General features: G+C 33.1%; 1 protein-coding gene across 1 annotated transcript in view; it reads left to right on the top strand.

Moving 5' to 3' along the window:
* LRRIQ1 (leucine rich repeats and IQ motif containing 1) overlaps positions 1 to 13,876 on the top strand; it is a 187,279-nt gene that overhangs the window by 1,014 nt on the left and 172,389 nt on the right. Inside the window, exons 2-7 of the mRNA XM_081249779.1 lie at positions 2,049 to 2,267; positions 3,049 to 3,193; positions 4,365 to 4,476; positions 8,929 to 9,020; positions 10,226 to 10,343; positions 10,892 to 11,115. Coding sequence (XP_081105905.1) covers positions 3,050 to 3,193; positions 4,365 to 4,476; positions 8,929 to 9,020; positions 10,226 to 10,343; positions 10,892 to 11,115 — 690 coding nt within the window. The 5' untranslated portion in view covers positions 2,049 to 2,267; position 3,049. The remainder of the gene's footprint in view (positions 1 to 2,048; positions 2,268 to 3,048; positions 3,194 to 4,364; positions 4,477 to 8,928; positions 9,021 to 10,225; positions 10,344 to 10,891; positions 11,116 to 13,876) is intronic.

Raw genomic sequence — 13,876 nt, 5'->3', positions numbered from 1 at the left:
GCTTTTGAATCGCATTTTAATTGTTTGATTACGGGTAGCATTTTGCACTGGTTCTGGTTTTGTTTTGTTTCCTTTTGGAAGAGGGAGGTTATGAGTAAAATTGAATATCTTAAAATTAGTTTTTAAAGTTATAAAAGTAATACATATTCATGATAAAAAGAAATCACTCAACATAAAGGTATGAAATGAAAATTAAAAGTTCCCCAATTTCTTCCAGAAAGTTTCTGTCTAAAAAAAAGAGTGTGTACGTGCATGTAGTTATGCAAAAGAGATGTTATTCTCTGTAGTTTTCAGCCACTTACCTTTGTTCAATTATTTCTTCTTGGCTACCTTTCCACAGGAGTACAGTAAATGTACCCATTTTTTAAAGGACTTGTATAGTATTCCATTCTATGGATTTATCATAATTTATTTAACTGTCCTCTTAGTACTTAGGATATTTTAAAATAAATTTTTATTGAGGTAATTATAGATTCACATCCAGCTTAAAGAAATAATGCAGAAATACCTCTTATACACTCTGTCCAGTGTCCCCCTATGGTAATATTTTGTTAACTCTAGTATAATTTCACGACCAGGATATTGATATTGGTATGATCCGCTAATCTTATTTGGATTGCCTCAATTTTATTTGTATTCATTTGTGTGTGTGTTATGTAATACACTATTTATCATCTGAATATGCTCACTAATTAACCACAGTCAAGATACTGAACAGTTCCAACACTACAAGGATCTCTCATGTTGCCCTTTTATCACCATAACCACCTTCCTCCAATCCTATCCACTCCATTAGTGGCAATCACTAATATGTCCTCATTTTTATAAAATTTTAGTATTTCAGAAGTGTTATGTAAATGGAATCATATAGTCTATTACCTTTTGCTGTGGGCTTTGTACTAAGCATAGTTCCCTGGAGATTCATGGAGATTCATTGGTATTGTGGCATATATCAATGGTTCGTGCCTCTTATTGCTGATGGTATGGAGGTACTAGAGTCCGTTTAACTATCCACCTATTGAGGGACATTTTCGTTGTTTCCAGTTTGGGACTATTATGAATAAAACCGTTGTGAACATTTGTTTTGGTGTGAGCATAAATTTTCATTTATTAATGAAATTTTCATAAATTTTCATTTCTCTGGGATAAATGCCTAAGAGTGTATGCAATACATGGAGATCAGTCAAGTTAAATCATTTACGCGTGAAAGAAAGATATGTGATATCTATAGCTAGAGGAAGGACAGGCACAGGTATTGTGTGGTTTTTTTTTTTTTGATAGGAATGAACTAATTTTGTTTATGGAGGGGGTGGCAGTGGAACACAAATGTATGGCAAAGTAGTAAACAGAAGGAATAGTGGATGGAGCAGACAGTTCAGTAGGTGAGAAGTTGTCAGATTCAGGGCATAAGTACAGGATTACACTTTATTAGGAAGAGGGTCTCCTAATAAGATTAGAGTAAGAAGAGACTTCAGGAAAAGAAATAGGAGAATGAGGATGTTTCATTTTCTCTGTTAACTAGACTGTAAACTCTATGAAAACAGGTTACTTATTTAATCAGTGTATTTGTAGCACCTAGCACTGTTGTGGATGCATCTTGTAGGCTCCCAAAAAGTTGATTTTGAGATGAATGAGCAAAAGATGGAAAATAAAGAGGAAGGGAGTGGAAGGAGGGATGGAAGAACAGAGAGCATGGATGAGGGAAGGAAGGAGGAAGGAAGGAAAGAAAAGAAGGAAGGGTCGGGAAGAAGACAGCAGTGGAAAGGCCAGGGACTGGAGGAAAGAATGAAAGTTTGGAATAGTCTGGAAAATAAAATAAAAGCTGACTAGTACAGTGTTTTTCAACCTTTTTTTATACCAAGACCCACAGTAAAATAAACAAACAAAAATTTTCATTGCAGATCATGCACACATGCATACATATACATGTACTTATAATTGAAACAAGTTTTTTAAAACAACTTTTACCTGTAGTATATGTAATGCACTTACAGTTTCTTTTTTGACCTATCCTAACTTTTCCTATCCTATCCTATCATTTAAACTAGATGATCAAGAGCTACTAAATTAATTTATTGATCCACGAATGGGTTACCATCTGCAGTTTGAAGACTATTGGACTAGAAGTTGTTCAAGGGATTGATGGGCAGATAATGAGCTTGACTGAGTTTGGATACCATTTGATAGGGGGAAAAGCACTGGCTTTGGATTCAGGCTCTCTGAGTTAGGATCCTGCTTCCATTACTTACTAACATCATACTATGGCAGTTAAGTAACCTCTTCCAACCTTGGTTTTCTCATCTATACAATGACTATAATGACCTTTAACCGATTAAGTTATCAATCACTCAAGTGTCTTCTAGTGCCTGGTTTGTCACAGCTACTTAATACATGGAAGCTAATGATGGTAGTTAATGATGATGATGTGAAGACCTACTACAATGTACTGCTTGACCCATATCCATTACAAGCATTGGAGATTTAAATGAAATAAATATTGAACTTATAAGCCATGTATTAGCCATTATTGCAACATGTTATTGTTGGTAAAAACATGTAGCTATCTGGTGGAATTAACAACTCTGATTTAATGAGTAGAAACTAACCACATGTTTCCCCATATATAGACATAGGTTTTTCTCTTATAAGTATTTTAACCTCTGAATACTCAATCTGTTCAGAGGTATTTTGCCATTAATTATTACCATGAAAATGAATTTTAGTATGAAGTTTCTTGGTTCAGAAAGGTAAGCCAGTTCATTCCATGTAACTTTTCCTTTAGAGAATTTAAAGAGTACTATTAGAGTTGATCATTTTGTAGTCAAAACATTAAAGAAATAATGAATGAATATAGGGAGAAAACATTTTCTTTAATATATAGTACAGCCATGATAAGGTGTGACAAAAGTTTGTTAAACTAAAACTATGTTAAACTAAATTTTTACCTACAGCATGTTGGATTGGTATGGCACATTAAAGAACCTATAATTTTTACAGGCATTTAGGCTCTTCAATTTTCTTTAAATGGTTTCATGTTTTATTATGAAGGATGATGGAAGACAATGATGATGATGATATAAAGCTCAAAGAAGAAATAGAAGCTGAATTGGATAAAATCAGCATTTCTTCCTTGGAAAAAGATGATTTTGATAGTGATTCAAAATCAGAAACCCAGAGTGATAATAGTGATACAGTAAGTGTTATGTTGTATTTTTGAGCCTTTTAACTGGATAAGCCTTTTAGGAGAAATATTATTTTTCTCAGTGTGTTTTGTATACTTATCTCCTTTTTTCCTTAGGGTCACCTTTAAGCAATTTATATTAATAGATATTTAAATATAAAAGGTATATTGAAGGTAGAAATTACCTATAATTTCACATGTATATGTGTGCATTTTTCACAAAATTGGGATTGTACTGTACGTATAATTATGTGTATGTACATATACATGTATATACACATACATATATATTTGTATCCTGCTTTTTTTACTTAATCATGAGCATTCTAATGTGATTAGATATGCATAAAAAGCAAAATGTATGTGAAATCTTTAGACCAAAGAATAGTTACTTTTTGGGAAATCAAACATTTATTTTCTTTTCATTTGTTTATTTTCTCCAATGTTTATATGCCTAGAAAAGTTACTCATGGATTCATTCTTTTATATAAAAATTCTTAATCCAATGGAAACTTATTTTCAGCTATGTTATAAAAAAGTAGATCTAATTAAAAATTTCCTGCATATATTTAACAAATATTCCCAGGGTCACTTATGGAATAATCCACCTCTTCTCAATTGATTTGTCATATCTGTTGTATATATTTAGTTGTTATACATATGATCCATCCAAGGCTATTTATTCTTTTCTATTACTGTGTTAATTTTTGCCCTATAGTGGTTTTATACTTTTAAATATAAAATGGGTCAAATTCCTTTAGTAGTTTTGCTATTTCAAAATCTTTTCAACTAAGCTTTTTCCAAAAAACTCACTTGTCAAGTTTCAAAAAATAATTACACTTTGATTTTTAATTAGGATTGCAATAACCTATATAATACTTTTGGAGAAAATAATATTTTTATATTATTGTATCTTTTTATTCACAGCTAATTTAAGTGTGACAAAATTTCTGAAATTATTCATTTGAATATGAGATCCAACAGAATCATGGATGCAATTTATAACCACCTGAAAATTAAAAGCAAATTTTAACCAAATATATTTGTTTGGATTATGCTCTTTATATGGAGCCCTTTTACCTCATTTATACATTTTACTCAAATTTTTGACATATCAAAACAGATTTTGATACATAGTTTTAGTAAAGAATTTTACAGTCTCTTTCATTATTTACATTTTTAGGATTTAGATGAATTACCTGACTCAGTTCTTCACTGTATTAACATCATAAAGAATAAGAGTAAAACTGTTGAAGAGCTCATTCTTCAGGACGTGGAAGATACTGATGTTTTAAGTAAGTACAGTTTTCATCTGCTTGGCAGATAAGTTTTCTGTAAATATGAATAATGAATAATTTATAATTTAGAAAATTAAACTGCTTGAAGTTCTTGTCTCTTGTCATATACAGGTATGTGCATTTATCTCTAATAAAATATCCGTAGTATATTGGTCTGTTCAATTTACTTCATTCATTTGTTTTACTTACTACCTTCCTTACATCTCCAGTAAGTACTAGCCACTAACAATTTGTTTTACTAGTCCTAATTAAAACCAGACATTCTATTAATTTATGTTAAAGAAAAGAAAACTAATTGTGGGACTATTTTAAAAGTATCAGTTCATACATATTTTTGGAGAAAAATATAATTTATATCAAAGCCTCACAATCTTTATTTGCTTCAACTGAGCAAATTTACTTCTTGCAAATTTATTCTAAGAATAATAGAATGAACAAAGATTTAACTAGAATTAATCCTGGCTTAGTTTATAATGAAAAATGGCAACAACCTCTTCAACAGGACATTGGTGTGTCTAACAATACACTCATTAAAAAAATACGGCTTAGACAATATTTAATAACATAAAGAGTTTCATGATATACTATTAAAATTATTATGAAATTTAATGTCATTTATAAAAATATTAGTATAAACTATAACATGGATATTCATAGATATTTGTACCAAAAATATTACTGTGTGAAAGGATATGTTCTAGCCACTGAGAATGCAGCAGGGAACAAGATAGGCAAAAGTCCTCTCTTATTCTAATGTTCTGGTGTGGGGAGACAGACAATAAACAAATAAGTACATATGTAATATTTCAATAATGATAACTTCCATGAAGGAAGGATTTTAAGATAAGGGGATAGGGACTTCACTGCTGGCGCAGTGGTTAAGACTCTGTGCTCCCAATGCAGAGGGCCTGTGCTCGATCACCGGTCAGGGAACTAGATCCCACATGCATGCCATAACTAAGAGTTCACATGCTGCAACTAAGGAGCCCGCCTGCCGCAACTAAGACACAGTACAACCATAAAAAAAAAAAAAAAAAAGAAGGGGATAGAGATTGAAGATTGCTATTTTAGATAGGGTAAGTCAAGGGAGGCCTCTCTGAGGAGGTGATATTTAAGTAGTGACTGAAATGAGACAGTAAGCCACATGGGATATCTCAATGAAGAAATGAGTCACATGGATGTCTAGAGGGCTGGTGTTCCAGAAAGAGGGAATCATAAAGGCCAAGGCACACTGAGTGGGCATAATATGTTCAAAGAATGGTAAGCCTTTGTGGTTATATCCAAGAAAATAAGGGGTCAGATCATACAGGGCTCTTATCAAGTCAAGGTGTGGACTTTGGATTCTGTTCTGAGTATATGAAGGTTTTTGAGTAAGGAGTGACAGAATCTGACATATTTTGAGACAATCATTCTGGAGACTCTGTAGAGAAGATGCCTTGAGTTAGCAAGAGTCCACTACAAGACTGTCACAGTAGTGTGGTTAGAGATGAGAGTGATTTGAGTAGAAATGATGAAAAACAGTCACATTCTAGAAAACATTCTTAAGGTAGAAAGAAACAAAAGTATTTATTGATGGATTTGTATGAAAGGAAAAGAGGAAATTTGGCTCCAAGGTTTTTGTTCTGAGTACCTGTGTGAAAGGATATATAAAGACTTATGTAGACCCTTCAGGTTTTAGCAGTGCTTATCTATAGTCGAGTTATGGGGGATTTTAATGGTTTTCTTATTTATATTTACTAAGGTTTATACAATGAAAATGTATTTTACATATATTGGCAAGTATAGAGCCTAATTATGAAAAAAAGCAAAGGAAATATAATTATAAAAAATTAGTTACATGAAAGATTATATAACTACAATTATAACAGTGGTTTAGAAAATTATAAGATCCCATGTATATAGGTCTAATCAAATAAGTTTGATAGTCTCAATGAATAGAATAATTTTCTAAGAAAATTCAAATTATCAAAATTGCTTGATAAAGGAGAAAACATGATTAAATCAATAATTTGGCTGAAGGTGGAAAGAGATTTCTTCTCAAATGTCGTTAGGAACTAAGGATAATTTCACAATTGAATTATTCCAATCCATCAAGGAGCAAAAGAATCTGCAGATTATATAATATTTCATTTATAAAAAACTGCACATTTTATTTTTTTATTTTAATTTTAATTTTTTTTGCGGTACGCTATGCGGGCCTCTCACTGTTGTGGCCTCTCCCACTGCGGTGCACAGGCTCTGGACGCTCAGGCTCAGCAGCCATGGCTCACGGCCCCAGCTGCTCCACGGCATGTGAGATCCTCCCGGACCGGGGCATGAACCCATGTCCCCTGCATCGGCAGGCGACTCTCAACCACTGTGCCACCAGGGAAGCCCAAAACTGCACATTTTAAATACAAAACTGTGCAAGCCTCACATACACATACATAAGAGAAACTGAGGCTAATTTTATTTATGAATATGGATGTACTGATTAGGGCTCTCATTTGTAGACAAAAGCTGTTTTAGCTACTTTAAGCAGTAAGGTTTTGGGGAGTATTTGTGTAAAACAAACTTAGTGGCTTAAAATAACAGTATGTTATTATCTTTTATATAGTTCTGTGGGTTGACTGGGCTTAGCTAGGCAGTTCTTGCTTGCATTTCTTACGCATTTACAGCCAGATGTTGATTAGGGCCACAGTCATCTGAAGTCTACTGGATTGGAATTCTAAGATGGCTCACTCAAATGATTGGCAGTTGATGTTAATTGTTGGCTGGGAGTTCAGTTGGAGCTGTCAGCTGGAGGCACCTATGTGGTCTCTCCCTATGGCTTGCATGGCACCTGGATTCTGAGAAAGAGCATCCTGTGAACAAAATATCAAGATACTAAGATGGAAACCTGTAAAGATTCATATGACTTATTCTCAGAAGTCATGCAACATCATTTCTACTACATCCTGATGGTTACATAGGGTCAGCACAGACTCTGTGTGGGAGGGGAATACACAGGGTATCATACCAGGAAGTGTGGGAGTGACATCTTTGGAGACTAGCTATTACAATAAACAACAGAATTGTTAATAGAACTGAAGAACAGATTCTAAGCTGAGCATCCAAAGTGTAGAAAATATACATGCAAGTACATTGTAGAACTGGGCTGCAGCAATATGATAAAGAGCTGTTGATATAATAAAGAAATTCAGAGACATTAATCCTCTACTGTACCCTGCTATCTCCAACCCAAAGCACCCTCTATCATAGTCTGAGCCAGAAAAATGAAAATCTCTCTCTCTGCCTTTCTACACACAAAATATTTTTATGAAAATAAAGACTGGGCTTCCCTGGTGGCGCAGTGGTTAAGAATCTGCCTGCCAATGCAGGGGACACGGGTTCGAGCCCTGGTCCAGGAAGATCCCACATGCCATGGAGCAACTAAGCCCGTGCGCCACAACTACTGAGCCTGCGCTCTAGAGCCCGCAAGCCACAACTACTGAGCCCGCGAGCCACAACTACTGAAGCCTGCGCACCTAGAGCCCGTGCTCTGCAGCAAGAGAAACCACTGCAGTGAGAAGCCTGCACACCTCAATGAAGAGTAGCCCCCGCTTGCCGCAACTAGAGAAAGCCCGCGCATAGCAACGAAGACCCAATGCAGCCAAAGATAAATAAATTAATTTATTTATTTAAAAAAAAAAAAGAAAAGAAAGACACAAATGTATCAATTGGCAGAACCTAAATCACCCTCAGAAACCTAGCTTCAAAGGCATCTGGAGAATGTTATTTTTGCTTTTCAGCTCTCACATAAGAAAACATGTCAGAGAGGTTGTGAATTGGTGTTGAAAAAGAAAATCTATAATAATAGACAAAATAGGTGTGAATAGTCAGTTAATTAGCAGAATGGTCATCTGTAAAAAATAGTTTACTACTAGGGAACATTACCATGATAAAACATGTTAATTGAATAAAAGAAACATAACTGCATCTGCACAGATGATAAAAACACAATAAAATTCAACAAAAACTCAAAAAATTGGGAATGAAAGTTTACTTCATTCACATGTTAATAATTGTAATCTCTTAAATTAAGACTTTTATTAAAGCATTTTCAGTATCTTGTGCTGCAAGATTATACTGCTAGTTTGTGGCAGGTAGAATTGAACTTTTGTTGGTTTCTAATCAATATGTCATTGTGATATTAAACACAGCATTATTCTGTGTACATGGAAAATGAACTTCAGTCTAGAATATGAAAGGTGATAAAGAGCTCTAAAAATCTGTTATTTTTATTTTTGAATAAAGATTACAGATTTCCTATGTTCTTTGTTCTTCAGTATTTTCCTATTGTTTTGAATTACTGATAAAGAATATGCTGTGGTTGAATTTGAGATTAAAGGATGATGAAATAGTTTGGGATTTTAACATGTTGTGTCCTGCTGTAATATTTAAAGTTATAATATTTCTTTCTCTTTATAGGCTGTGATTATGGAGCATTTTCTAATAATCATATGCATTTAAGGATAGAATTACGAACTGAATGTAAAGAAAATCCAGAACAATTAATGAAGGTATATGTTGTTTGACTGAAAGTACTCAATATTACAGTTAGAAATTTACCTTTACCTCTCACATAACATTTAAAGTTCACTGGCTTAAAAATTAAATTATTTTAAGCTAATAAGTTTTGGATTTATTTCCTCCTCTGGTGTATAATATAAAATAATACAAATTTCAATCTTTATAAATGTTAGAAATAGTGATTTGAACCATCAATACTTGGGAATTTAATGTAGATAAGAGAGCAGAACTATATTGAATAGTATTTTTTCCCTAAAAACTCCAAGGAAAACAATGAAATATACTCTAATATTATTACTTTGCTTAGGAATGTACTGTGATCCAGTGGAGACTTTAAATACCCTGTGGAAACTTTAAACGTAGAATATCTTATGTTAGTTTTGGGTTTTTTTAATGGTAAAACAGAAACATCCATAAAAAAGTAAGAGTAAAGGAGAGCCTAGCATTTTTGGGTGAAAATCCCAGAAATGTATTTAAGAGAAAACTTCTTCCACAAGTTCAGCATCTTGAAATCATTTTTACTTCTCATTTTACCCAACTCTAATTTTACCTTACTCTATTCTTGCTCTCTGTGTATTTAGCATAATGTGAAAATTACTTGTATGTATTTTTCTTACTCTCTTTTTTGGTAACCCTCAAACCTGAAACTTATTAATTTTGAATTATCATATTGCTACTTCAGTGGAATAGATATCCTGTATCTTTCAAGCTAGAATATATAGAAGTATAATTATGGAAAAGTATTAATCAAAATTATAACTTTGTGTAAGTCAGGGCAAATTAGAGAATAGTTCTATTTTTAAACCATACTGAATATATTAGCAATTTGTATATGTGAGCTATTGCTGCAGATAAGAAATATAGAAAGGTGTTAGGAGGAAAACACATATTAGTAGAAACATTTTGATATGATTATTAAGCAGTTTAATTGAATATTGTGAGTAAATATTAGAAAGTAATTAGAATTCTGAAGAAACATTAGGAGGGTAAAACACAGTGCGCTTGCATGGAAAAAACATTTTTCTTCACCATAGAGAGAATAATTATCAATATGCTATATAGCTGTATTTGAGAGTGATTTGAAGTAAATAAAGTTCTAGATATGTATATGTAAATACTTAATACATTATTAAAATAATAGCTTTACTCTGTATTTTGTTTTTCTTTAATCACTGGTACTTTTTTAACCTCTTAGATGTTATCTGAAATAGAAAAAGAAGAATTTCTGAGAAGGAAAACTCATTGTGGCAGTCCTGATTCTGTTCCAGAGCCTGATCCTTGTGATTTGCCTGTGGACGAACATGTTTTGCCAGGTGGACTAAATTGCTTGGTGATATTTATGATAATTTTTATGTCATTGACCTTAATTATCTGAAAAAAATGTAGACAGTTTTCTTTTGACATTTAGAAGAATATAGTCACAGTATTTGAAAAAATTGTATACTTGCTATGCTTATTTAATTACATGTTCTCATATTTTTTTTTATGACTCCTAATTTAACTTCATGTAAGTAGAGTTAAAAATTTTCCACATATATACCTGACTGCAATAGATATACCCAGACCTGAATTTTTTAAGTGTCTCTTAACTGTGTTCCTTATGTACCCCTTAACTACACACATGCACACACATACACACACACACACACATTATGTTTTTATAGAAGTCTTATGGAATAGTTTAAGGCAAGTTATGTGACTTCTTTATTGATGCAATGGAATTTACATGTATTTTGCATACTATTACTTTTACTTTGGTAATATATTGACATTATTTATTTATTTTGAAATTACTTTTAAACATTGCACTGGATCAGTTTTGACTGTTTTGATTTAAAAATTTTTCTCCTCATGAATACAGATGATGCTGATATAAATTTCGGATACTGTGAAGTGGAAGAAAGATGTAGGCAGTCCTTTGAGGCTTGGCAAGACAAACAGAAAGAACTAGAAGACCAAAAGAAACAAACTCTCAAAGCTCAGAGGGATAGAGAAGAAAAGCAGTTTCAAGAAGAAGAAGAAAAAAGACATTACTGGATGAAACAGTTTGAAGTTGAAAAGAAGAAATTGGAGAATATTCAGAAGGTAAGGTTTTTTAATTTTAATTTTTGTTTTTCATACATTTTTAAAAATCAGTATCTACTTCTGAACAGTATTGATGTTTTGGTTTATGGTGCGGATTAAGCTCCATTCTATGGGTTTTAATTAGTCCTAATAATCAAAGCAGTTGACTGTGGATTAACAGTATTAATATGGACTCCTTGCCTAGTTTTCATGAAATTCATTAGAATTTCAGGTACTGCTTTGAAACTTCATAGTTTCAAAGATTGTCCTAAAAAAGCTGATATTTACTACATAAGTTGTTACTTTTTACACCCTTCTAATCAGAAAAAGGCAATAGAATTTTCTCAATCATGTAATGTCCTTGCTATGTGGTCTGATATCTAGCAATTATGTAAAACATATTTGGTTGAGTGGTTTAGCCATGTAGGTGATGGTATGTGCCTCATTCCCATAATTGAGCTAATTCCTGGGACTAGAACTTTTTTGGTGTGAAGGAGTTTTGTGTTTTCATTTCTGTTTCCTCCCAGCTGCACCTCAGGTGGTCCTCATCCTCAGGTCATGGTAGTGGCGTATTGAGAAACTGGTGGATTTCTAGGACCTACCTGTGGGCCATTAGGCCGCTTAGAATGTATGGATAACAGACAGGACTTACATCTCTTGTTTTACATTACTAAAGTTGCCTTATATATTACTCACAACTTACTAGTTTGAGTGTTCCATATAGAGAACCTAAGCATGTAGTCACATAGGCAGTTCAGGGTATTCAAGTCTCCAATGTTGAGTACATTGTATTTCCTGATTATATAGAAAATAAATAAATTAAAAAGTGATAATATTGTCGAACCAGCTTGGCCATGGCTTTTTCTAATAGTAAGCTATGAATGTTTAGCTTTCTTTTAGTTATATTTTCCTTTCCACAGACCAGATTAGTCATTTCCAAAAGTCAGAAGTTTTATTTGTTTGTTTTGTTTTTTTCAATTCCGGAGTAGGAGTGAATATAATGTAGATTCTTAGAGAAGTGTTTGCTGACCTGTGGTAAAATGTATTATTGCTATTGGTTGTTAGTGATATTTTCAAATATTTTCTAAAAAACATCTTATTTTTAAATTCTGTTCAGCTAAGTTGCCATTTTTATTTGTTTTGTAACAAAACTTTACTGACTACTTTAAGGGCAAAGCTTTCAGCTATGTGCTTACATGATAGAAAAGAGATTTAACACCAGGGCCCTACCATTGAAGAATTGTAACTTGTTTTTTGAAAGTAATTTGTGCTTTATCATAAAATTATGATTTAAAAAATATATATGACATTAGTAGGTTTAATGAGTTTCTAAATGTGTGCTTTGTTTTACCTTGGGGCTTAAAATTTTTCCAGTGGGACCATTCCATAATTTTATAATGATGGATTCTAAATAATTTAGTTATTTAGTAATTCTATTGTGTCCTTTGTTAACTTCCTCTTCCATTTTCCAAAACAGCTATCGTAAATCTCTTTCCTTAAGAGTTCTACCCAACTCCTCCCTCCTCGTTATTAGCAAATTATCACATAAGATTTTTGCATCGATTACGAACTTCTTTTTCTTTCTCATCCTGCATCTAGTTACCATCAATCTCTGTGGTCGCCTTTTTGCCTTTTTTTTTTTTTTTTTGCCTTTGCTCTTATCTCAGTAAGAGAGGTTTCTTCTACCAAAGGCTAGCTTTTCCTCCTTTGCTCTATATTCTATCATTTTCTAGTTTACCCCAGTTTTCCTTTATGTTGAAACACCCCTACAGCTTCCTCCTTTCCTATTGCTTATAGGCATGTTCAATTTTCTCCTGTCCTAGAAACAAAACAAAAGAAAAATCATGAGATCATTTTCCTTTATATGTCTCACATCAGCTGCTCTTTAGCTCTACTTATCATAGGCAGGCTTCTTAAGGAGGAGTTATTTGTGCTCAATCCATTTCCTCATCTCTCATTCAATCCTAAATCTGCTGGGGATCTTCCACCACTGCCCCAGTGAATGAAACTGCTTTTGACCAAAATAATCAGTCTTCTAAATTGGATTGGACAAAAATAACCAATGGCTTCTAGAACCATACTCACAGGTTCTATTTCAGTATTTATTTTTGCCTCTTTAGCATTTCATTCCAATAAAAATATGATTGCTGACCATTTCTTTTTCTCTTGACTTCTGTGGGACCATACTGCCTTGACTGTCTTCTTACATGTTTGGCCGTTCTTCCTTGATATCTATTTTAGGCTTCTTTTTCTCTTTCTCCTTGAATATGGTCCTAGCAAGGATTCCACCCTTTGTTCTTTCTTTTCTTACTCCATGTATTTTCTCTCTTGATAATCTCAAACACAGTTATGGCTGTTCAGAACCAAATCTATAGTTATAACAAAAAAAGGCAAACTACATAACTCTCCTACACTCAGAACTTAATGTATCTAAAATTGAATGCACTGTCTTTCTTTCTGAATCGTGCTCCTCCTCTGGTGTTCATTATTTTGATGAGTTACACTATCATCATAGTCGAAGCTAGAAAGATATGGACCATTTTTAACTCTTCTCTCTCTTTTATTATCCTCTTCCTTCTAATAGTTATATTATTCATTGTCTCATCCATATGTCTACTGCTAGCCTATAGTTCAGGATGTCCTAATGTCTAGCTTGGAATATTTACTATACTCTCTAATTGATCTCCCTACTTTTGGTCTTGTATTCTGTAAACTCATGCACCATAGTGCAGTTTGTAGGATAATTATTTTCTAAAAAATGTTATGCCCCTGCTTAAATGCC

Source organism: Mesoplodon bidens (genome assembly GCF_964165515.1).
Source record: "Mesoplodon bidens genome assembly, chromosome: 11".
NCBI classification, from domain to species: Eukaryota; Metazoa; Chordata; class Mammalia; order Artiodactyla; family Ziphiidae; genus Mesoplodon; species Mesoplodon bidens.
This window is presented reverse-complemented; position numbering and strand designations above follow the sequence as displayed.